At 43.5% G+C, this 25,684-nt stretch overlaps 2 protein-coding genes across 10 annotated transcripts in view; both read left to right on the top strand.

The window, feature by feature from the left end:
• The window catches only part of CFLAR (CASP8 and FADD like apoptosis regulator), a 35,514-nt gene extending 23,952 nt beyond the window's left edge, over positions 1-11,562 (top strand). For 4 of the 7 annotated variants that reach the window (XM_070732058.1, XM_070732056.1, XM_070732059.1 and 1 more), the window contains exons 5-10: positions 2,085-2,158; positions 2,783-2,828; positions 4,045-4,085; positions 5,531-5,606; positions 8,583-9,060; positions 9,837-11,562. In XM_070732058.1, coding sequence (XP_070588159.1) covers positions 2,085-2,158; positions 2,783-2,828; positions 4,045-4,085; positions 5,531-5,606; positions 8,583-9,060; positions 9,837-9,972 — 851 coding nt within the window. In that variant the 3' untranslated portion in view covers positions 9,973-11,562. The remainder of the gene's footprint in view (positions 1-2,084; positions 2,159-2,782; positions 2,829-4,044; positions 4,086-5,530; positions 5,607-8,582; positions 9,061-9,836) is intronic. The other 3 variants (XM_070732062.1, XM_070732060.1, XM_070732063.1) reach the window with 1 other exon arrangement.
• CASP10 (caspase 10) overlaps positions 9,889-25,684 on the top strand; it is a 58,831-nt gene continuing 43,035 nt past the window's right edge. The window contains exons 1-2 of one of the 3 annotated variants that reach the window (XM_070732054.1): positions 9,889-9,968; positions 25,139-25,480. In XM_070732054.1, the coding sequence (XP_070588155.1) occupies positions 25,167-25,480 (314 nt within the window). In that variant the 5' untranslated portion in view covers positions 9,889-9,968; positions 25,139-25,166. Of the gene's footprint in view, positions 9,969-22,846; positions 23,129-23,536; positions 23,802-25,138; positions 25,481-25,684 lie in introns of those variants that run through there. The other 2 variants (XM_070732053.1, XM_070732055.1) reach the window with 2 other exon arrangements.

Raw genomic sequence — 25,684 nt, 5'->3', positions numbered from 1 at the left:
TTCTGCTTGGGGGTGGGTGGGGTCCTTGGCTTCTGCTTGGGGGTGGGGGCGTCCCCGCTTTAGGAGCAGCAAAGAAGCCACGCGCCGGTTTTGAAAGATCGGAGCCAGCATGGAAAGCTTCCCCAGGCTGGCTCCGATCTTTTAGAACACACGCGCGGCTTTTCCGCTGACTCCTAAAGCGGGGAAGTTCGCCAGGAGTCAGCAAAGAAGCCGCGCGTGTGTTTTAAAACATCGGAGCCGGCATGGGGAGGCTTTCAATCAACCCCCGAGTCCGGGTTGGGGGCTCGGGGGCTGATTGAAAGCCTCCCCATGCCGGCTCCGATGTTTTAAAACACACGCGCGGCTTCTTTGCTGACTCCTAAAGCAGGGAAGTTCGCCAGGAGTCAGCAAAGAAGCCGCGCATGTGTTTTAAAACATCGGAGCCGGCATGGGGAGGCTTTCAATCAACCCCCGAGTCCGGGTTGGGGGCTCGGGGGCTGATTGAAAGCCTCCCCATGCCGGCTCCGATGTTTTAAAACACACGCGCGGCTTCTTTGCTGACTCCTGGCGAACTTCCCCGCTTCAGCCGACGTCTTTTCCCCTCAGCCCTCGGGCTTGCACGCATTAATCGCTTTTACATTGTTTCCTATGGGAAACAATGTTTCGACATACAAGCTTTTCGACGTGCGAGCCTCCTTCCGGAACCAATTAATTTCGTAAGTCGGGGTTCCACTGTATATACAAGTTTACTTTAGGAAATAGCACAGTCCAATAAACAGTCCAGGTCATACATGTTCTAAAAAGTCAATAGCTAGAAGTACAAAGTCTTCTTAACAGTTTGTCATATCAATGTATCAATACAGCAGTACATATAGCAGAATATCACAGAGAGTATGTCAAAAAGAATAAATTATATTAACTGTCTCTCTCTAACTCCCTCTTATGGCACCTTGCAACACAATCAGCCAATCAAACATAGCATAGAATTAAAGCTACATTAACATTGTTAGTTTATATATTGCCAACCCAACTGGTTAGACAGAATCCTAACATAGAGTAAACACAATATTCAAAGAATGTTGTGTATCTATTCTTCTTCCTTCCATATTTTTAAGAGGCTGAAGATTTTGTAGAGTAGGTTTATGATTGACAAGTAAATTTAAAAAAGGAAAAGAAAAAAGAAAGTAGCTCTATGGCTTCTTACTTTTCTTAATTCAATTATTAAGAAATTAAGAAATAGCCAGTTTGGTTTAGTGGTTAAGGCTAGAAAGCAAGTGCTGTGAGTACAAGTCCTGCCTTAAGCATAAAAGCCAACTGGGGGACCTTGGACCAGTCACTCCCTCTCAGCCCAACTCACCTCATAGGGTTGTTGTGGGGAAAATAGGAAGGATATGTTCACTTTCTTGAGTTATTTGTAAAAATAATAAAGGTAGGTTTTTAACAGTAACAGTGTTGAAAGGGACCTTTGGGGTCATCTAGTTCAACCCCCTGGCCCTGCTCACACAGGAGACCTATACTAGGGATATGAACCGCCAAACTTACAACCTTTCTGAAGGACAAGCTCAGTGTCTTTCCACACATGGTGAGGAGCTGCCTGGCTTTCTTCTCCAGGCGTTATGTTTACTCTCTCCACCTAACAATTCGCATGATTGCTTAAATACTGCAATTAGGAGAGGTAGGATTGCAGTTATTGAATCAAGCAGTCATATGGATGACTCACTTGATGCTCAACAGCCAAGATTTTGATCCCAATTGTGCTTGTAAATCAATGTCTACCTGTATTCCTTCTACTTTCATTCTCTTACAGACTATTAAATACATTGATTTTAGCCTACAAAATGTTGACTCTTAGCACCCACATGGATAGATTGTTTTAACAACTTCCATAATTCTAATATCAAGAACTTTTTCTTATAAATACTAGCAATATAAAACATTCTTTGATGCAAACGGTAGGGTTTTCTTCTTAGGGAAGGTACTAGAATCATCTGTGTAGTGATGGAATTTTAAATAAAACTACATTCAGCATATTGAGATAGAAAAGAATTGAGCAGGACAAAATAACCACTGTTGATGTAATTTCTCTCTTCCATTTTTAACTCCAGCGCAGTTTCCAACTATGAATGCAAATGTTCTTCAGAGGTCCTTACCTAAGTTATCTCTAGCTGACCCTCCAGAGGTAAGTGCATTAAATGCAGTGCAATTAAAGGACGGCAGTTTCCTCAATTTTGGAAGAAAGGGGTTTTCTGAAGTATGCAGAGTCAAGAAGCTGTAAAAAGCTTATCTCTGGGAACTGATGAGATCACAATGTTTGGTCCTTTCTAAGTGGATTTGGCAAGATCTAGCTTGTCTGGCATAAACATATATCCATCCTAAGATAAAATACAGGAAATAGTACAAGGGTAGACTAGATGGATCATGAGATCTTTTTCTGCCGTCAATCTTCTATGTTTCTATGATCTACCAGATTAGAGGAAGGTCTGTTCAGTCTAGCCTTCTATTTCTAACTTGATTAGTCAAATGTTTCAAGCAGCTTATGAAGGCTGTACAAAACTGACACTAAGAAATACTACTTGATACCTGCGAAAAAGTCTATTCCATTAGTTTTTAGAGCTATTAGCCATTGATTGATTTACTCTGAATGAATTTGTTAATTGAAAGCCAAAATTATTAAGCAGTTTATATTTTAGATCTTTTTTTCCTAACTACTTGTCTAGAATATGCTTTTTCTGCTAACACAAACAGGCAAATATCAAAGTTTTCCAACACAAACAAAAAGTGATTTGATATTTAATTTTAACAGCCCGTGAAAAAGGAAAGAGTAATGAACGGAGCCTGTGCTGCCCAGGGTAAGCCATGTTATATCTTTATAGCCATTCTGTTCCTAACTGCTAGGGAAAAATACATCTTGTCTTTTGTGTTTTTTCAATATTTATTAAAAAAAAAACTTAATTAACTATTTGAACTGGGTTCTTTTTCAAAACCAGAACTCTACTCACTGCCTTTTTTATATATATAAATTCTTAACTCCATTTGCACATTCATCAGAGTACTTTTTTTCAGTATATACTCAATGTGAAGATTTAAAAATCTCATTTAAGAGCCATAAGTCATGAATTCCCTTTCAGACACTTGTGCCTTTCTGGCAGTGACTGGGTGGGCGTGGCTAACTTGTAAAATGTGGTGAAACTCACTTAACAACGTTCCTGCTTGGCAACCAAAATTTTGGGCTCAATTGAAGTCATAAGTTCCTTCCTTCCTCCTTTCCTTTCCTCCCCTTCTCTATCACACACATACCTAATGTCAAGCCCTTGTCCAGCTCATCAAACCTGCAAAATATTAGAACCAGCATGGAACCAGCATGGAACCAGCCTGGAGGCTCCGTGACAAGCAGGCATAACATCATCAAGCTGCATCCTCCTTACCCTGCCAGCTGAGCATTGGAGAGATCCTGCTGGCTTTGGCTGCAGCAGTTAGGCTTACCATGCAAACTGCGCTTTCTATGCTGATGGCTCGGGCTTAGCCATTGGGATTGGGACTAGGTGATGGTTATGGGTGGCACATGGGTGATTGGGGGGGGGGGACACTGGAACATTTGAGGCATGGCACCTGGGTGACTGGCCTGTGGAGCAGGTAATTTAAAACAGGTCTGTCAGGCAGAGGCTGCCAGTGCTGACTTTGACTGCTTAAATGCAAACCTGCCACATTCTGAGGCTTGTGTATGTGGGAATGAAACCTTGCTGCTGCATTACCCTTATATTTGGCCTAGTTTGTTCCCATCTCATGATAGAGTTGGCGAGATAGTTTGGCTAGTTGAAATGTTATGATCTTAATGCTTTACTGCTAACCTACTGTCCTTTAAATATATGAACTTTGATTCCTGCTCCTATTTAGCATGGCCAATAGATACAGATATGTGAAAGTTATTGTATTTAGCACTTATGAACACTGACAGTTTGGAGAGAATTGTTAATTTATATAAACTTACAGGAGCTTTCAATGGCTTTCATATTCTGAACAATGCAAGCAGAATGCAACTAATGGTCATTTTCATTATATCTACAGCAGAACAGATTCGCATATCCATTCCTGAAACAAAAGTGCAGGTATTGTATGATATTATGACAAACAGTACATATCTTTTTATTTAATATGGAAGCATATTAGGAATTAAAGGAATGATTAGGAAATAACTGATTGCACTTTTAGTTTCTGTCTTCTTTGGTCTCTTACAATGAAGTTGTATTTTTCTTGCCTTTTTAAACAATGGAATGTACTGCAACATGTTCCCCACTATTGAGAGGGAAAGTGAAAATAAACTGGAATGCAAAATAGAATACAGTAAGCAGCAGCAAACACAGAAGAATGAGAAAGCTAATTATAAGAAATCCAGCCTCCTTAAGTCTCTTTATACTGGCTATTGCAATTGGCTTCTTGTTTACATCAGTCTGTGAATATTGGGCGGGCTAGAGTCCAATCTATAACCCTGCATTCCAAGTTTGCATACACTTTATACCGTACTTGGGTGTGGCCTATGGACTTCCCAAATTACTCATAATTTCTGACTCAAATCACATTAAATTGACAGCTGGGAAAGAAAAAGTCAACCCTTCCTCATATCTTGCTATTTCTACAAGCGGTAATTAATCTATAGAGTGAAAAAACAGTGGTGGGCCAGAAGTGATCAACTGTTGAAGATAGTGAATAAAGAGCTAAGGTCCTTCACATTGAGAGGGCGAAGGCTGAAGAAAACTGTTCTGGGACAGAAGTTCATTGGAGAAAAATTCAGCAACTCTGAACTGTCCCATCAAGAGAAAAGGTTCCTTCCTTGATAATTTTCTTGTTCTGGAGAATCTTCCAAATTTTCAAAAAATTAATTGGGAGAATCAATTAATGAATATTTTACTTCATGGTTTTTATCCATGTCAGCATCCCATGAGCAGAATACTGCTTAAAGAGTCAAAGAGTGATCATCTTGTGTGTGTATGTGTATTCATAAATTCCTATTTACCCACACAGAGAAGTATCTGTCTGTAAATGTAACATGCGTAGGGACTGTATTTATCAGTATAGAATTGATCTCAGGTACAGTTACATAAAGGAAGCAGTCAGCATAGAACACCTTGGTTCGAGGCAAATTGTGCAGTGCTTCAAAGGCAAAGGCAGAAAATTGGGGGTATTTTTGGTGAGTGTGAACAATGTGTAAGTACCCACCTGCAACGTCTTGACTGCCGATGCATCTTTTCTCAATCTGCTCACTACAGCTGCAGTGTAATTCAAGAAAAATCTTTATTTGGCCCAAGTTTGGCAAACACACACTACACATGCCCCTTGTGTCTTTTTCGCTTCTAAACCTGAAGTACTACACAGCTCTCCAGAATGTAATGTTTCTCTTAAGGCCCATGTTTTTACAGAGGACTTTGAGAAGCCATTATTCCTTATTGTTTTCTGCCACACAAAGGCAAAACTAATTAGACAATGCAAATTAGACAGGAAGTGCTGTGCTGATGATTTAGAGTTAGAGGATTCATTCATGATGCTGTTTTTGCAGGGCTGCAACAAGTACAGAATGCAAAGCAAACCTTTAGGAGTCTGCCTGATTATTGACTGCATTGGTAATGATGAAGGTAAGTGCAATGGAAACCAAATTGCTCCTTCCTGCCAGACATTAATTGCTATACTACATTCATTTGTTCACGTCGGCATGCATAATATACAAAAATTTGAGAAAACCAAATTAATGATAAAGGACATTGATTATAAGAATGATCTCACCAGTTTTCCTGAATTTTATTGTTAAATGTTAAGATTGCTGTAGTCCTCAATTATGGGTATTTACACAATCTTACACTGGGTAATATTGGCTTTTCCTGAGCTAGCTGAAATGGTATTCTTTCTGCACTATTGATGTGTAGTTTTCATGAGTCTCCCTATCTTCAAAGAGTTGCCTATGTATTTCTTGTCTATGTATTTCCATAGTGTCCTTAGTATGGTATCCTAAGATATAGTTTGTTCTCCCCAATTATTTTCATATGTGCAATACTTTGACTCAGATAATATGATGGGTTTTCTCTTTTTATTGATTATGCTGGTCAAAGACTGTAATAAAGAAATGTCTATGTCCTTTTAGATCACATTGCTGTAACTTTTTTAAGGGGTTGCCTTGTGGTTTTCAGAAAGATCCTTGGTTACATTTGGAAGCTGAAACAGCTGCATCAGCACTGCCCAAAAAACTAAAACAAGATCTTCCATTGTTTCCCAAAATTGCATGATTCAGCCATAATTTATAATTAGGTACAGTAATAACTCGTCTTACGAACCTAATTGGTTCCTGGGGGAGGTTCGTAAGATGAAAAGTTGGTAAGACGAAACATTGTTTCCCATAGGAAACAATGTAAAATCAATTAATCTGTGCAACGAAAAAAAAACGCAAAAAAACGCCACCGCCCAGCTGTCACCTTTTGAAACAGCTGGGGGGCTTCTCAGCATCCTCCTGAACCCGAACGCCAAACCCGAACTTCCGGGTTCAGTGTTCGGGAGGCCGCCGAGAAGCCCCCCGACTGTTTTAAAAGGTGACAGCCATGCGGCGGGGCTTCTCAGCGGCCTCCCGAACCCGAACTTTTGCCGAACTTCCGGGTTCGGCGTTCGGGAGGCCACCGAGAAGCCCTGACGCACGGCTGTCACCTTTTAAAACAGTCGGGGGGCTTCTCGGCGGCCTCCCATACGCCAAACCCGGATGTTCGGGTTTGGCGTTCGGGTTCAGGAGGAACACTGAGAAGCCCCCCGGCTGTTTTAAAAGGTGACAGCCGGGTGGCGGGGCTTCTCAGCGGCCTCCCGAACCTGAACTTTTGCCGAACTTCCAGGTTCGGCGTTCGGGAGTCCGCTGAGAAGCCCCGCCGCCCGGCTGTCGTCTTTGGAAACAGCCGGGGGGCTTCTCGGTGGCCTCCTGAACGCCGAACCCGGAAGTTCGGGTTTGGCGTTCGGGTTCAGGAGGACGCTGAGAAGCCCCCCGGCTGTTTCAAAAAGTGACAGCCGGGCGGCGGGGCTTTTCGGCGGCAGCAGGTTCGTAAGAAGGAAAAAGTTTGTAAGAAGAGGCAAAAAATTTCTGAACCCCGGGTTCGTATCTCGGGTTGTTCGTAAGACGAGGGGTGCGTATCATGAGGTACCACTGTAGTTGATTATCATTAATAAGAAACATTTGATCATACTCTTCTGCTGCACTGAAGAGATATTTCTCCTTGCAGGCTATGTAGCTCCAAAGGGTAGGAAAGAGGAGTCCTATACTCAAAATCTCTATAAGGGATGAGAAGGGAAGGAAAGTATAACTTAGAGAAAATTTTGACATGAGAGAAGGAGGAGGGAGGGGAAAAAACACGGGGAGATTATTTTTAAAAAAATCTGAACTTTAGAGCCATTCATACAATATAAATTACAGTATCACAAAACAAAATTAATTTATTTATTTTTATTTATTTATTTATTTATTTACTTTATTTATTATTTAGATTTGTATGCCGCCCCTCTCCGCCACCTCGGGGCGGCTCACAACAAAAATATAAACAATCGTACAAATCCAAATAGATTCAATAAATTTAAGTATTTAAAATAGTTTTAAAAAGAACACCACTATATTAACAAGCACACACACAAACATACCATACATAAATTGTACGTGGCCGGGGGAGGTGTTTCCGTTCCCCCATGCCTGACGACAAAGGTGGGTTTTAAGAACTTTACGGAAGGCAGGGAGAGTAGGGGCAGTTCTAATCTCCGGGGGGAGTTGGTTCCAGAGGGCCGGGGCCGCCACAGAAAAGGCTCTTCCCCTGGGGCCCGCCAACCGACATTGTTTAGTTGACGGGACCCGGAGAAGGCCCACTCTGTGGGACCTAATCGGTCGCTGGGATTCGTGCGGCAGGAGGCGGTCTCGGAGATATTCTGGTCCGATGCCATGAAGGGCTTTAAAGGTCATAACCAACACTTTGAATTGTGACCGGAAATTGATCGGCAGCCAATGCAGACTGCATTTATCCTGCCTTTATTGTTTTTATGAAGACAGTGAACATACCTAATATTCTTTCCTTTCCTCCTCCTATTTTCTCTACAACACAATCCTTGAGGTGGGTTGAGCTGAGAGAAAATAACTGGCCCAAAGTCACCCAGCTGTTTTCATGCCTAACGGAGAACTAGAACACACAATCTCCTGGTTTCTAGCCTTGGGGCTTTTAATCATTAGACCAAACTGGCTTTCAGGGAATGCACGGAAATTGCAATCTTCCCTCTCAAAAAAATCGGCAGAAGTATTCTAAGGAAAAAGCAAAATATAAAGTAAGAAAATGTAATGTGAACAGGTTCAGGTGTAATCAAGGATAGGGCAAGAGATAGTAAGCCCTCAGGATAGAACAATATCAAGAATATATATGGGGAAGATGATGAAATAAATTTAGCAAATGACTATACCTAAAAATGTCTGCCATCTTGAAATTAGTCAGGCAGGCCAATAAATGTTAACAACTGGATCCTAAAACAAAATTAGTCTTCCTCAGCCTGAACTCTAATCTATTGACTGGCCTGGTATTTTTGCTTCCCTGCTTCTTTCTGTGTAGGTTTGTTGACTAAAGCCTTTAAGTCACTAAATTTTGACGTTCACTGTCGATTGTTTCTGACTATGGATGCAGTGATGCGTGATTTGTATGAAGCAGCAAGGCTAAGAGCTCACAAAGATGCAGATTGTTTTGTTTGTGTGCTTGTCAGTCGAGGGAACCAGCAACATGTATTCTGCACAGACCATATTGCTCCAGGATTTCAACTGGAAAGACTGAAGGATTTCTTTACTGGCAAGAAGTGCCCTGATCTCTCAGGAAAACCAAAGCTCTTTTTTATCCAAAACTATGTTGAGCCCCAAAATTGGCAAAGAAATGCTAGCCTGACGGAGGCAGATGGAGATCTATGCACAATCCCACAAGTAGCAGACATTTTCTGGAGCCACTGCACATTGGATGCCTCTGTATTGGAAAGATCCCCATACTCGTCATCGTATTATCTCTCCACTTTGGCTGGCCTCCTGATGGATCCTCAGAAGAGGTAGGTATTTATGTCAGATACTAGCCCTGCAGGAGCCATGCTCCACTTTGGGAAAATGGAAAATAGATAGGAATATGAAAAGAGCATTCTGACAATGCTTGATTTACAGCAATAAGGTAAGCATTAATATTGGTTCCTGCAGAAAGAGTGAGTGACACAAGTGAGACAATTTTGACACAGGTCCAAAGTATGCTATAGCAATGTAGTGGTTTCCCCTCTTAACTGAGCAATGTAGTCCATATACCTTTCTTTATAAAAGGGAACTGAAGGGCTTCTGATGATGAGGCTTGGAGCCAGTGCTTGCCATAAATACATAAGGCCTCTATTCCAGGCAAGTGATGGAAGAACTGATACAAACACCAACTTTCTTGTCCCATAGCTGGGAGAAGGGAAAACATCTTGAACAATTCCTCAACAAATAAATGTTACCCTGTTAAGTTCTCCTGGTAATACAAGGAGTGGCCCAAAACACAAAGCCTCAAGTTCTCCTAAACATATTTATGTGGAAGTAAAGTCTCTTGCAAGGAGGTGCTATGTTTGCATCCATGCAGGCTCAAGCGTTCCAGAAAGAAAACCCTTCTGGTTCTCTCCATGGAACTGGTCTCTGGTGCCCAAAAATTTGGGGGCCATTGTTTTAAAGAGTAGCTGAATAACCTTCAGCTAAAGGATAGAACTGGACATATTTGCAAAATTTGGAGCTATTCACCTGCAGCTTTTTGCTTATTTATGAAATGTATGTAATCTCATATTTCTCCCTCTTTCTCTTTTCTTTGCAGAAAACTGCCTCTGCTGGATATTTTTGTAGAGCTGAACAACAGAATTTATGAATGGAATAGCATTAATCCTACAGAAAAGTATCAACTCTTACTGAAGCATACCCTGAGGAAAAAACTTTTCCTGACTGACAAGTAAATACCTTCGTGAAGACTTTCTGATATTTACCAGTTTCTCCTAGAGTCAAGTAGAGCATATATAATAGTATTCAGGAATATTTTGTTTTTTTAAACAAATAATTCTGGTTTCACAGAATTAAGAAATAGTGGGAATAAGTAATTGCTCTTACAATATATTCCTTTAAGGTCTTATTAACAATGGATATGTGCCTTATTTATCTTTCTCGACAGCTCAAAGAATTATATTACTTTCTGCCTTACTTATGAATATCAAACAAAAAGCCAAAGGATTATTGTGAGACAACATAATTGTCTCAGCATACAAGTCTAATAAAATGGCTGATAAGTATAAGTGCTTGGTTGGAAGAATCTTCTTGCAGAAATGGCATTGAAAAAGGAGTTAGAAATTGGGGAAGCTTCTGAGTTCTGCTAGTTTATAGTTCATAGGTTTTGAAGGTCTTCCCTAATCTCGTCCCTCCAGTATATAATTCTTAGTCCTGTCATCTCTATAAAAGCAGAGCTAGTGGCCAAGAGTGTTTGAAAATAAGGGATGCTGTGATTAAATGTAGCTAGTGGTACTATGTGATTATTTTATGGTTCACTCAGCAACAACTATAGAATATTGAGATGTACTGCATCAAGAAATCCCATGAACGCAGAAATATAGGGAAACAAGCTTGTTTCCAGCCTAGTCAAGACAAGCAGTAGCACTTGGTTGACATGGGATGATACTGTTCTTAACAAGGGACTCACTGAATTTAAGAAAAAGGAAGGAGAAGGAAGGTATATGAGGAGAACAGAACATAGTCTTGGTAAGGAATTGAATTTGTATCGTTACTGAACGAAATATTAAGCTAAGTAATATTAGTAATTTTGTCAAAAAGACAACAATATGTATTTCATCTGAATATCTTTGGATGTGTATTGTGCATTTGTATTTTAAAATTTGTTACAATTACTTTGGATATTTTGGTATTGGTTTATTTTTCTCCTTTCTGTGGAAGCTGGTCAGAAACATTTCAATCTTTGTCAGACGCAAAGAACTAGAATGACACTGAAATGATCAAAAGGGGCGGGGGAGGTTGTTGTTGCTTGCCTATTTACAAGAATCTCACCAGACTAACTGCATTCTCTTGAGAACATTTCAGATAAAGCCTCCAAATATATATTTTAAAAAAAATATTTTTATTGTACAGATTACTTCATTTTACATCATAATATCAAACTTTGCAACATCAGTATACTGGTATATTTTCCCCTTTTTTCTATATTATATATTCTATTACGTCTTCTAATTTTATAATTTACATTTTTATGACATTTTATAATTATCATAATATTATTTACAATGAATATTATTATACTTATTCTCATTTCTAGTTCACGGATCGTCATTCTACAGTGTGTAGTAAAAAATTTGGTAACCCTTCACTGCTGGTTTCTAATATGATTTGATTGCTTATTTGTACCCAGACTATCATTAAGTAGTGTACCTTATGATTTTTGACAAACTTATCTTTTTTATGTACACTGAGAGCATATGCAGTGCACCATGACAAATTCCTTGTATGTCCAATAATATTTGACCAATTAAAAAATCCTATTCTGTTCTATTCTCCAATATTTTTGTGCCAATGAACAAGTCCACTACATGTGGTGGTATGTTCCCTGTGTCTGTGTACATTTCCAATATTCTGGTGATCTATTTGAGAACATTTTTGCTAATCTTGCTGGTGGTAGATGCCATCTATAAAACATTTTATATAACTTTTCTTTATGACATTGTCAATTTATAGTTTTTTTCCCAGTTTTTCCCAATTGTCTAATTCTATGTTATAACTGAAGTTTTTTTGCCCAAGTTATTGTTTCTTTTACTGTTACTTCCTCCATTATACCTCAATAAATTATATAACTTTTAATCCATTTTTCATCTGTCCCCTGTAATATTCTATCCAGTTCATGTCATTCTTTATAAAACCCATAGTTTTCATCTTTCTTATATCACATCTGAATTTGCATGTAGAACCACCAGTCCATATCATTTCCCTGTTTTTTTATTCCTGTTTCAATTTTAGTTTTCCTTGTCCATCTAGTATCTCTTCATATCTTGCAATTCTATCTAGATCCAACACATTTGGATATTAATCCTTCCATTGTTAGTAACCAAATTGATATTTTTCTGTAATGGTTCTGCTTAATTTTTTCCCATATTAATACTAATGGATTTCTAATTTGACAATTTTGAAAGTAATTGTTATTTTACTTTTTCTGTCAATTTTTTCCCAGTAAATCATGTTCTTCTATTGCCAAAATCCTTTGTTCTTTAAGTTTATCCACTCTTTTATCCATGTGAGGGCTGCCACTTGATAATACAGCTCCCAGCAGCCTGCTCCTCCTCCGCCCTGGCTCCTCTCTGCGTCACCCTCCTGCTTGAAAGATGACACTGAGCAACCAGGTTGGTGTGCCTGGGAATGGAACATTGGGAGGGATAGGTATGGCATTCCTCCTGGCTGGGCAGCCAGTGCCTGCAGGGAAGCTGTGTGTGGAGGAGAGGCGAGAAGTGGTTCTCCCTCCTGCCTGCCATCTCCACCTCCCCGCCTCTTTCCCCCCAATTGAGGCTTTGTAGAGAGAAGGCAGTCCTTGAGGACTGCTTCCCTGTCATGGCTGCCATGTTTGGGGGCATGTCTGGGGCACAGAAATGCCTAGAGCCATGTCCCCAAGCAGCCTTGACGTCGGATGATCTGGAATGTCGGATGACCGAAGGACGGATAATCGAGACTACTGTATTTGTTTGCCACCCTATAGAAATGCATGTCCTCCACTTGCGTATCATGTCCTTCCAATATTAATACCCTCTTATTTTTTAAATGTATCCCCTCGCCCATATGAGCGCAGCGGCTTGATAATATTTTTCCCAATCTGATAGGCGGAATACTCTCTTGCAATAATTTTAATTTTATTCTGTCTCTTTTCCCTTGCCAAATAAATTTGGTTATCATTTTGTTTCAATTTTTAAACGTTTTTGGTCTAATTTGTTCTGGAATAAAAAATAATTTTTGGCAGAATGTTCATTTTAACAGTTGCAATTCCCCCCATAAACTTTCCCCATCTTTCAAAATCTGTTAATTAATTTAATGTAATTATCTTCTTTAATTGTTATGCATCTTGCTGTTAATAATGTTCCCAATTTTGACTTTTGTGTTACCGTATTTTCCGGTGTATAAGACAACTTTTTAACCCCTGAAAATCTTATCTAAAGTGGGGGGTCGTCTTATACGCCGGATACTGATTCCACAGATTCCGCCGCTTTGCCGCCGCTCCCGCTGCCGGCTTTGCTGGGGTCCAGCCCTCTAGCCGGCGCCTCGCCAGCTATCCGCCGCTTCTTTCTTCTCCGCCTCACCTCCGCTACTCCCGCCGCCACCTTTGCTCTCCCCGCCGGGCAAGAGGCAAAGGCGGCGGCGGGAGTAGTGGAGGCGAGGCGGAGAAGAAAGAAGCGGCGGTCCAGCCGCTTTGCCGCCGCTCCCGCCGCCGGCTTTGCTGGGGTCCAGCCCTCTAGCCGGCGCCTCGCCAGCTATCCGCCGCTTCTTTCTTCTCCGCCTCGCCTCCGCTACTCCCGCCGCCACCTTTGCTCTCCCCGCCGGGCAAGAGGCAAAGGCGGCGGCGGGAGTAGCGGAGGCGAGGCGGAGAAGAATGAAGCGGCGGTCCAGTCGCTTTGCCGCTACTCCCGCCGCCGCCTTTGCCTCTTGCCCGGCGGGGAGAGAGCTGAAGGAACGCGTACCAAAACCGGGGACAATCTTAGTCTCCCCTGCACTCTCCTCCCCGCGTGCCTTCACCTCCCAGCCCAGCCCAGCCCGCCTGAAACCCAATAACCGCGACCATCCAGCCATGCCTCCCCTTCCCGCCGGCGCCGACCAAGATGCGCACGGGAGCTTCGGAAGGTGCAGCCGGCCGCCAGAACCCCAGGGGAGCCTTCCCGCGCACCGCCCGGGCTGAGGGAGAGGGCCAAGCGGCGGCCAGGATGCCGGCTGCGGGTGGTCGGCCAGGCGGCCTTTTGCCTGGCTGGCTGGTCCTGGCGCTCTCCGGCACTCTGGCTTGGGCGCCGGCGCCGCGGGTGACGCTCCTCTGCCCGCCGCTCTGCCACTGCGAGGAGGACGGCGTGGCGCTCTCCGCCAACTGCTCCGAAGGGGCGCTGGGCTCTGTGCCCGCCGGCCTCGGGCCCTTCACCGCCTACTTGTAAGCCCCGCACTGTCCGGCGCTTCGCCTGCGGCTTCTCCCGGGGAAGGGGGGGGGAAGGGCAGAGCTGCCTGCTGGAAATCCAAGGGCGACTTTAGCCGGATCCCCAAAGGAACGGAGGAGCATCTCTTTCTCTCCCTCCCTCTCTCCCACTCTTCCTCTCTCTCTCTCTCTCTCTTCCTCCGCCTGTCTCTGTCTCGCTCTCCCTCCCTCTCTCTCTCAATTTCTCTGTCTCCCTTCCTCTCTCCCATCCTTCCTCTCTCTCTCTCTCTCTCTCTCCCACTCTTCCTCCCTTTACCTCTCCCTCTCTCTCTCTCTCTCCCTCCCTCCCACCCTTCCCCTCTCTGTCTCTGTCTCTTTCCCACTCTTCCTCCATCCGCCTCTGTCTCTCTCCCCTCTCTCTCTCTCTCTCTCTCTCTCTGTCTCTGCCTCTTTCCCTCCCTCTTGTTCCCTCACTCCTCTCTCTCTGTCTCTCCCTCCCACCCTTCCCCTCTCTGTTTGTCTCTGTCTCTTTCCCACTCTTCCTCCATCTGCCTCTGTCTCTCTCCCCTCTCTGTCTCTCTCTCCCTCCCTCCCTCTCTCTTTCTCTGTCTCTGCCTCTCTTTCCCTCCCTCTTGTTCCCTCACTCCTCTCTCTCTGTCTCTCCCTCCCTCTCTCTGTCTCTTCCTCCCTCCCTCTATCTGTCTCTCCTTCCCTCTCTCCCTCTATCTCTGTCTCTCTTTCCCTCCCTCTTGTTCCCTCCCTCTTTTTTTTTTTCATTTTTATTTGGTGTGCATCAGAAGAGGGGTAGTCTTATACGGCGAGTATATCTCAAATTCTATATTTTAACTGGAAAAGTTAGGGGGTCGTCTTATACACCGGAAAATACGGTATTTGAAGATTTATTCACTCCATCAATTCTTTTTTCTCTGTTATCGACATATTTTTTTAGTATCATTTTAGTTTTTTCCTGTTTATTCTTAGTCCTGCTGCTTCTCCATATTCTTCTAGTACTTCCGTAATTGTCCAGATTGTAGTGGTTCTTCTATGATGAATACAAGATCGACAAAGGCCTGTAGTTTATAAATTTCTTTCTTAATTTCCAGTCCTCTAATTTGTATATCCTTCCGTATTGTTCTTGTTAATACCTCTAAAGTTAAATTAAACAGTAGCACTGAAAGTGGGCATCCTTGTCTCATTCTCTTCTATATCTTAAAACTTTGTGTTATTTCTCCATTTATTAGAACTCTTCCCAATCGGGAAGTCAATTTATGTTTTATTAATTCCATTTGTTGTTTAATGTTTCATTGTTAGGGTTCTGTTTGTAATCCTATCTCTAGATTTCCTTCTCTAAATCTTTCTTCCTTTTATGTTCTTCGGCCATATGATATATGTTAGTGCAATACCCCTCAAAAATGCTTTCACCGTTTCCCATATGTTTTGTAAGTTTGTATCTTCTTTTTTATTTTCTTGAAAAAAATAAATGCATTTGTTCTTCCATCTTCAACCTAAAACCCTTGTGTTTTAAAAGTGATCATTTCAGAGTCCATCTACGGTAATTGTTTTCTTTTGTTCCTCCATCTAATTCTTATTGGTCAAAATTTTTGTTGCTAAGTGAGTTAAGTGAATGTTGTCCTTTTTATGATATTTCTTGCCATAGTTGTTAAATGAATCACTGCAACTGTTAACTTGGCAATTTATGGTTGTTAAGTTAATCTGGCTTTCCCATTGACATTGTTTGTCAGAAGGTTACAAAAGATGATCAAGTGATCCTGGAACACTGCAAAGGTCATAATATGAGGGGGAGGGGGATAGCAAATGTATATAACCAGTAAAGTTGTGCTGTACTTTAAATTCACTGGTTTTCCATGTATGCCAAATAACTTGTTTTGCCTCAATGTTGAATTGAAAATGATTTGAGTGTGCGCCTAATCATTTCCCAGCTGTTGACCAGGGCTGTGACTGTGTGAGTGATTGCAAATCAAACCTGGGAATGTGTGTAATATTTTTACTGGTATCAGGATGAAATAGACAGATTAAATGATTTAAATTTACTATTTGAGTGATCAATTATGCCTTTGTGAAAATCTGGGATGACAAAGATACTTTATCGCTACCCAAGCTACAGCTCTCCTGGAGAATTCTGAGGAGGCAAAATGGGTTTGGTATTTTGTGAAGTGATGGAAAAACTGTTTGAATAGTTGGGATTGCCTTGCAAGAGAAAATGAAATTAGTATATTGAGGGAGAAATATTAAGATAGAATTTGGAAAACTACAAATTGAGCAGGAAAGAAGCAGAAAGATTTATCTGGTATGCTTGCTGTACTATTGGGAATTGAGCCATGACCCCCCTCAAATGGACCTGAAGGTTACAGCAATTCAGCCTCCAGTACAATGTTCTGACGAGGAGATTGAGGAACGAAAAAATAACTCTTGTAATCATAAGTGATGGTTTCTTGCTCTTAACATAACTAGGATTTGCAAAGCTAGGACAGTATTCCAGTGATGACGTTCCATGCTGAAATTCCAAGCACCAGAGCACTGTTGCACTCGCACATGCCGGCACCTATGATGCAATGCATGCGCCCCTTTGTGCATGACCGCACGACCCTCATGCCCCGTGTTGTGCATGCAACCCTCCCCCACTACGCATGTGCCTCCCCTTCTTCTAAGAGGGCTAGTGCTCTTAACTTGTGTTACTGGCCCGTTCACTGGCGAGACAAAGGAGCGGCCATTCCCCAGTGAGCGGCAGCGCTCTCAGCCCCACCACGTCGAAAGCATCATGCCCCGGCTGGACGAGCTCTGAACCCGTGGCCTTGCCGTGGCTCCTTCCTGCTGGAAGCCGCCACCAAGTTCTCTGCCCCAGCAAGTGCAAGTGCCTGCTGTCCCTGTCCTACTGACCTCTTTTATTGTTACTTTTTACTTGTTATGTTTTGTAGGAAGTTAGGACCCACACCTCCTAGAAAAATGAAATATTCTGAGAAATATTAAAAATGCAGATTATATAGAGTAACCCCAGAAACATGCTTTTAGGCAAGAAAAAGATTCACTCCTACCGTAGTAGCCCCCACCTTTGTCAATGTGCCATCAAGAAATGGCCAAGCTCACTCATCACCACCTTTTGTTAATAGTTTGAGCTAGTCATTTAACAAATAACAGCCATATTAGGCATTGCCCAAAGCGTTTCATTACACCACCACCCAGCAAAGGGTCAGCCAAACCTGAACTCAAAAACCCAGCCTATAGAGTTGTTTCTACATGGCACCATGGGATTCTGACCAGGGCCACCATCAGGAATTTTGGGGCCCCATACAGCCTAAGTGTCTGGGCGCCCCCCCCCCCCCCCGCCATTTTAAAACTATTTTAAGTCGCCAAGCCACTCCATCCCCCGGGGATCCTTTCCCGCTTCACGCCAAGCGAGGTGGTCCCATAGGCCAGTGTTTCCCAACCTTGGCAACTTGAAGATATCTGGACTTCAACTCCCAGAATTCCCCAGCCAGCAAACGCGAGGAGCTGGAAAGGACGAGGGGAGAGAAAAAGCAGGGTACCAGCAGTCAGGCGGGTGTCTAGAGGGGGCACTCCCATCTGGAAGGAAGGGAAGAAAGGCGAGGGCGAGCTATGAAGGAAGGAGGGAGGGAGGGAGGAATGGTAAAAGGGGCGATCAAGAGAGGAATGGGTGAATGAATGGACGGAGGGTGGGAAGGAAGGAAGGAAAGAGGGAAGGGACAGGAACAGAGGAAGGGTGCAAAGAAAGCAAGGAAAGGTGTGAAAGGGGAGAGTAAGAGAGGAAGGAGTGAAAGAAGGGAATGAGGGAGGAAAGAAGGGAGGAAGGAAAAGGAAAGCAAGAAATGGAGGGAGGGAAGGAAAGAAAGAAAGAAAGAAAGGGGGAAGGGACAGGAACAGAGGAAGGAAGCAAGGAAACTTATGAAAGGGAAGAGTAAGAGAGGAAGGACTGAAGGGAGGGAGGGAAGAAGGTAGGAAGGAGAAAGAAAAAAAGAAATAGAGGAAGGGAAGGTAAAAGAGAGAAAGAAAAAGAGAAAGAAAGAGAAAGAAAGAATGAAAGAGAAATAAAAATAGAGAGGGGGAATGAAAGAAATGGAAGGAGGGAAGGAAGGAGAGAAAGCAAGAGAAAGAAAAAACAAGAGAAAGAAAAAAGAATGAAACAGCAAGAGAGAAAGAAAGAAAGAAAGGCAACTTCAAAGAAAGGCTCACTGAGCATCTCTCACTCTCTCTTTCTATCCCTCTTTCTCTCTCTTCCTTTCTATCTCTCCTCTTCCTTTATCTCCTCTCTCTCTCCCTTTCTCTCTCTTTCTCTCCCCCCTCTCTCCCCCTCTTTCCCTCTCTCTTTCTCTCTCCCTCTTGCTATCTCTCCCCCCTCTCTCCCTCTCTCTTTCTCTCTCTCCCTCTCTTGCTATCTTTCTCCTCCCTCTTTCTCCCTCTTTCTCTCTCTCCCCCCTCTCTCCCTCTCTCTCTCTCTTGCTATCTCTTTCTCTCTCCCTCTCTTTTTCTCTCGGCGGCGGCAAGGTCGTCAGCTGTGAGGCGGAGCTCCGGAACGGAGCACTGACAGCGGCGGCTAGACGTGTTGCTAGACGCCGTAAATGCTGTCCAGCCACCACGGTCAGTGCCTCTGTTCCAGAGTTCCGCCTCACAGCTGACCACTCTGCCGCTGCCCCATGGCTACTACCCGCTGCGACTGCTGAGAGAAAGAGAGAGGGGGAGAGGGGGGCTACTACCTGCTGCGGCTGTTGCTGCCGCCATCACCCTCCCGCTGCGCGCCGCCCTTCCGCTGCCGCTACCCTCCCACCAGCCCCAAAACTCACCTGCTGCAGCTGCCAGGGAAGCTCCAGCCGGGCGGGTCACTGCAGTTGCCGGAAAACTTGGAAGGCGCTAAGAAGGAAGCTGAGCTTCCGTTCTCACAACTTTTTGAACAATTAGGGGGCCCAGCCATGCGCAGACTGTACCCTCCCTCTTTTGCCAGCTGCCTGCTGCCTCACCTCAGCAAAGTAAAAGGCTCGGCCTTTTTCTTTGCTGAGGTGACAGTCTGCGCATGTGCAAGGAGCTGCTGACTGCAGGGGGCCCCTAATTGTTCAATTTCGCCGGGCCCGTCACGGGACTCCCAGTAGTACCGGTCTATCGGCGGCCCTGATTCTGAGAACCAATCAGTGCATTTCTTACACAGGAACGGAGGGGGGGGGAGGGACTCTGAAGTGAGGCCCAACAGAAGTTTAAAAACTCAGAAATTCTCGGCCACTGCCCCTTTTTTCTCTAGACCCAACATGTTGAAACCTGTGATCCACCTTTTCTGTACAGGAGCTCATGCCATGTGCTCCTGTCCACCATTAAACCACCTTTCCAAGCAACCTCCATGAATCCAGTGTCTTTTTCCCCACTTGGAACTGAACCCAGAAGAGTATTATTTCCCCACAGTTGATAGAAACTATTACTCTTCTATACATATTTGATTTTTTTTTTAAAGTGGACTTCCTTTCCTCATGAAACTTATGTGGCATAAGCATTCGGAAGACGAGAAACATGCCTTCCTCTTTCACACGGCAGTTGCACCCCCTATAAAACCGTCTCTTCTGTGGCAGACAGGGCCGCCGATAGACGGGTACTACTGGGAGCGCCGTACCGGGCCCCGGGCAAATTGGGGCCCGCAGTCAGCGGCTCCTTGCACATGCCCAGTCTGTAGCCTCCCTCTTTTGCCGGCTGCCTGCTTTTACCAGCAGCAGAGAGAGGTAGAGATCGGGTGCGTTACCGGGTGGTGGAGGCGGTGTGGGGCCAGACGCTGGGTGCCGGGGACGCGGGGGGAGGGCGAAGGGGTGGACGTGGCTGCTGCTTCTCAGCTGCAGAGCCGAACGGGGGCGGAGATCATCCGGCGCTGGGGCCATGCGGGACCGCTTATCAAGGTGGGCGTGGACCGGCAAGCCGCCCTACGCTCTCTCTCTTTCTCTCTCTGTTGCTGGTGTGGTGTATGAGAGAGAAAGAGAGAGAGCGGACCCTGGGGTGCGGGCGTGCGGGGAGGGCCTGGAGTGGGAAGTGGCGACCCGGCCAACGCAGAGAAAGCGAAAGAGAATGTAGAGTTTTGCCTGACCAGGTCGTGGAAACCTGGGGGGAGGGCATGGGCTGCGGGGGGGGGGGGGGGCTTCCAGCCCAAAGGCCTCAGCCGTGCCTGTAGGGGATGAAAGAGACTCTCTAGTTTTCAGGCCCAAAACATCCACGCAGGCTCAGGAACGCGGGCGAGACGCGCCTCGGTTTCCCGTATTTGCCAGAATGTAAAAAAGGAAAGAAAGAAAAAGAAAAACTTTTGGGTGAGAAAAGCAGGAAAAGCCGATTAACAAAACCGAAGTGATTTTTCGGGAGATCAAAGGATTCAGTCTCGATCTCGGGGTGTCGCAGGTGGAGGGCTGGGAGGGAAAGTGCCTTTTTGCTGCCCAAACAGAAATTCGCTTTGCTCGCCTGCACCGAGAGAGTGGGGAACTGTTCGGAAAGAGGCCCTTAAAGTGGGACAGAAGCGAGGCCCCCCTTTCTTGCCCTTCGAAGCCCTCGGCGGGACACTTCGGGTGGCCTGAGCCCCCCTGGCCGGTTTTGAAGCCCCCTCGGCCCCGCGCGGCGCCTGTCAGAGGAAGCTGCCCTGTCCCGGCCAGGATCCGGGTGCGGCGGAGGGCCCCGGGTGCGAGGTCGTCGGGGTTTGAGGGGCCCTAAAGCGCCTGGCAGATTGCCCAGCGGGTCTCGGACGCCACTCGGGAGCCACGGAGCCCCTTTTCTGCTCAGGGTCTGGGCCGCACGCTCTTCGCCCACAGCAGAAAAACAGAAAAAATAAGGGAGAGAGAAAGAGAAAGAGAGAAAGGAAGAGGAGAGATAGAAAGGGGGAGAGAGAAAGAGGGGGAGATAGAGAAGGAGAGAGAGAAAGAGAGAGATACAAAGAGAGTGAGTGAGAGGAGAGATAAGAGAGAAAGAAAGAGGGACAGAGAGAAAGAAAGAGGGACAGAGAGAAAGAAAGAGAGGGACAGAGAGAAAGAGAGGGACAGAGAGAAAGAAAGAGGGACAGAGATAAAGAAAGAGAAGGACAGAGAGAAAGAAAGAGAGGGACAGAGAGAAAGAAAGAGGGACAGAGAGAAAGAAAGAGAAGAACAGAGAGAAAGAAAGAGAGGGACAGAGAAAGGGAGAGAGAGAGAAAGAAAGGTAGAGAGAAAGAGGGAGAGATAGAGAGTGAGTGAGAGAAAGAGAAGAGAGAGAGAAAGAAAGAGAGAGGGGGGAGAGAAATAGGGAAAGATAGAGAGGGAGAGAGAAAGGAAGAAGAGAGATAGAAAGGGAGAGAGAGAGAAAGGAGGAGACAGAGAGAGAGAGAGGGAGAGATAGAAAGAGAGTGAGTGAGAGAAAGAAGAGAGAAAGAGAGAGAATTAGAAAGACAGAAGGACAGAGAGAAAGGGAGAGAGAGAGAAAGAGGAAGAATAAATATTAAATATTGTATTTGTTCCCATTTTGTTTTTTACTTTAAATAAGGTATGTGCAGTGTGCATAGGGATTTGTTCACACGTTTTTTTAATAGTCCGGCCCTCCAACAGTCTGAGGGACAGTGAACTGGCCCCCTGAGTAAAAAGTTTGGGGACCCCTGATCTACACTGTTCAAAAAAATAAAGGAAACACTTAAACAACACAATATAACTCCAAGTAAATCAAACTTCTGTGAAATCAAACTGTCCACTTAGGAAGCAACGCTGATTGACAACTTGGAGTTTATATTGTGTTGTTTAAGTGTTCCCTTCACTTTTTTTTGAGCACTGTACTTTGAAATTAACTTGGATACCACGGGCTCGTTCAGACCTGCGTTCACCGATGGGCGTAAAAACTAGATCGAAAAGGATATTGAGATGTGAAGCAATATGAAATTGTATTTGGGTTTTTTTTAACAGCTCCTATTTTAATACCACTGATAACTACACCCCCCCCTGGATAATTAGAATAGAATAACAGTGGGAAGACACCTTGGAGGTCTTCTAGTCCAACCCCCTGCTTAGACAGGAATCCTATACTACTTCAGACAGATGATTTTTTTTTAAAAAAAGTAGTTATTATGTAAACATTAAAAAAATAAGATAGTACATAATCTATCATTTTACAATATACTTATTTGTTTAAATTTTGTATTTGCATTTTATAAGACAAGCAACAAAACAACACAACATAACAAACACCACCCCCGTCCCTTTTGAACTGTTATCCTCACAGTTCCTTCTTTATATAGTTATACGGCCTGTAACATCAGCGGTTATTATATGATTATTCTATAGTTCCAGTAAAACTAAGGTCAAGTTGTTGCTATCATAATCTTATGAATAAAGTTAATTCTGGGAACATCGGGTTTTATTTACAGCTATTTTCAGATGATTATCTAACATCTTAAAAACTTTAAAAAAGTAGTTTTAAAATGGCGGGGGGGGGGCAGACACTTAGGCTGTATGGGGCCCCAAAATTCCTGATGGCGGCCCTGGTGGCAGAGCCAAGGGCAGACAACGGCGGTTGGCCTCGCTCAAACTATTTTAAACCCGCGGAACAGGGCTGAGGTAAAGCATTTTTTTTGGGGGGGGGGGGCAGAGAAACAGATAGGGTATAACAGCGGAGCACAAATGGAGCTCATTTCCTGTCAGGTCGCTGCGAGGGGAGGAGCGATTACGTCAATCCTGGAAATCCAAACGCCGGAAATTCAAAATGCACCGTGCCCCAGGATTTATTTATATATTTATTTAAAGAGAACCTCGCGCGCTCTCTTGCTCGGGCGGGAGTTCTCCGATCGCCTTGATCGCACGGCATCGCTCGGTACCAGAGCGTTCCCTGCGCGCTTTAGTATAATCCCGGCGTCTTCAGGGAAAGGGCTTGGAAGTTTTGGCGCTCTTCGTTTCGCCACATCTGCGACGTCTTCACTCCAGCGATTTTTTTTTCCCCCGGGAACCGGAATCGAGGTACAGTATAGCAACCGAATTTTGGTGGGTGCGTGGGTGTCTTAGTAAGCCTAGAGGAATGAGGGAGAAGACTCCCTTGATGTCACTATTGGCGTCCGTCCTTTGCCAGCCTTGACTGCTCAGCTCCGCCTAAGCGAAAGCCGAGCAAGTGGCAAACTTTCACGAACTTTTGAAAAGTTTTGTTGGGGCTCAGGGAAATAGGTGAAGTCGTGCGCATTTGGGGCTGTGTGAGAGAAATGGGCAGAAAGTTTGTAAAATGGCAGTGGCGTTTCGGGACAAAAAAGGGGAGTTGCTATTGTGATAAATGGCGGGGGTGGGTGGAGAGATACGAAAGTTATTACGTGAAGACTTTGACCATGCAACGGGAAGGATACTGGGTAGCCATTACAATTAATGAACGATTCCACCGTTTTGATTAATCCAAGGCGCAGCTTGGGGAGGGGGGGGGGTCCTTCTGCGGTTTTAGGATGCCGGCGCATCAAATGGACAAATTCAAGAAGATTCGGCGTATTTTTGTTCCTCCGACAGCTACCTTGATCTGATTGGTCAGAGGAACGCTGTGCGTTAAGAAAATTAACGCTCTTTTTAAAAAATCTAGATGGCCTGGAAATCCCCAAAGGAAATGGATCAGGGACGCCGATGGCCCCGGTTGACGTGTGATCTAACTTAAACCGTAAATTGCAAATTAAATATTTTTGTGTAAGAAATGATGGATTTCGCTCACTTAAGAATTCTCCAGGGCGTTTTTGTGATAACATAGGACAGGGCTGGAAATGCAATGGTATAAAATCCCTCACTTCCTCCTGAAGGACTAATCTTCAGCTTTTACTATTACTATATATATGCTGCTCAAAAAAATAAAAGGAACATTCAAATAACACATCCTAGATCTGAATGAATGAAATATTCTCATTGAATACTTTGTTCCCTTACAAAGTTGAATGTGCACAACAGCATGTGAAATTGATTGTCAATCAATGTTGCTTCCTAAGTGGACAGTTTGATTTCACAGAAGTTTGATTTACTTGGAGTTATATTGTGTTGTTTAAGTGTTTCCTTTATTTTTTTAGCAGTATACATCTACTTGTCCCAAAGTCTTTATAAGGTGGCCAGTAGAAACTTTGAGACTGGATTAAGATGAAAAAATAGGAATTTAAGTATTTATATTTTTGTGTATGTGGATACACGCACCCACACACACACACACACACACATATGTGCGTGCACCCACACACATACGCTGAAGGCACTTATCTTTTAAATTAGTAAGGGTTAGAGAGAGTACTTATATTTTCACCTTACACCTACTGAAATTACTAAAGCAATAATGAAATTGTTTGCTTTCTAGATTTAGACTGTCTGATAATCAACAACTATATTGAATCAATTCTATTGGTTAGTGATGAATTTCCAGCCCCCATGGAGAGCTGTCATTTTCACTTTTATCTGATTTTTTTTCTGTTCCTATCCTACTGGGACCTGAATCCACAGTACTGCTTAATGTTTAGATCTTTTGACAAATGGTTGAATTATGTTGTAGGATTTTATGTATTGTGTGTTCCTTACCTCTGAAAATAACCTTTTAACCAAATAGATGCCAACCCATGTTTCAGTGAAATAGAAAGAAAGGTCTAATCATGGAACAGTTGATATATTTGACTTCTTTAGTGTCTATATGAGTTCATAGCAACCCCCCCCCCCCCAAAAAAAATGTTCTAGATTTTCATAATACAGTATTGCTACGTTGCAAAAGCGGTAACATGGCTTATCTCCCCACTCCCCCCTTGAGTGAACATTTGCTAATTATTTAATTAGCAACTATATAATAATATATTTATATTACAGTATTTCCTATAACTGCTGCTCTTACCAGTAATTTTTTTTGTGCTAAAGTGTTTGCTCTTGGTTGTTTGGGAGAGAATTTGTGCATTTATCTTCCATGGAGATATTTTTCTTTTTCTACTTTTACTTCTAAATGCTTAGCATTATTTTTTTTTCCTCCTGTTTCAGAGATTTTAGCTCCTAAGAAAACTTCTTCATGGCTGACGACGACAAAATGTTATTTCACCAAAAGCTACTATCAGTTGATGAAAACTTAGGGAAGAGTGATGTAGAAGATCTGAAATTTCTCTGTTCTGATTTAATCACATTAAAGAAGCTGGAAACAGTGAAATCAGCCTTGGATATTTTCCAGTTTCTCCAGAACGATGACTTAATTAATAAGGATGATACTTTTCTCATAGCAGAGCTTCTCTACCTTATTAAGTGTAACGCTCTTCTTCTGAAACTTGATTATACTAAAGAGATTGTCCAAGAAGAATTGCCTAAGAGAGGAAAGGTATCTAATTATCGGTGAGTTTTCCAAACAAGAATATAACTTCCATTTAAAATACATTGATTGAGACATTATTTTCTTTTCTGAATGGGTAGCAAGTGCTTTAATCATTTATTTTGACACTACATTGTGTGCACAATTATTAGGCAAGTGAGTATTTTGACCACATCATTTTTATGCATATTTTCCACCTCCAAGTTGTATAAACTTGAATACTTAGT

The sequence above is a fragment of the Erythrolamprus reginae genome, chromosome 1 (genome assembly GCF_031021105.1).
Source record: "Erythrolamprus reginae isolate rEryReg1 chromosome 1, rEryReg1.hap1, whole genome shotgun sequence".
In the NCBI taxonomy this organism is placed as follows: domain Eukaryota; kingdom Metazoa; phylum Chordata; class Lepidosauria; order Squamata; family Dipsadidae; genus Erythrolamprus; species Erythrolamprus reginae.
This window is presented reverse-complemented; position numbering and strand designations above follow the sequence as displayed.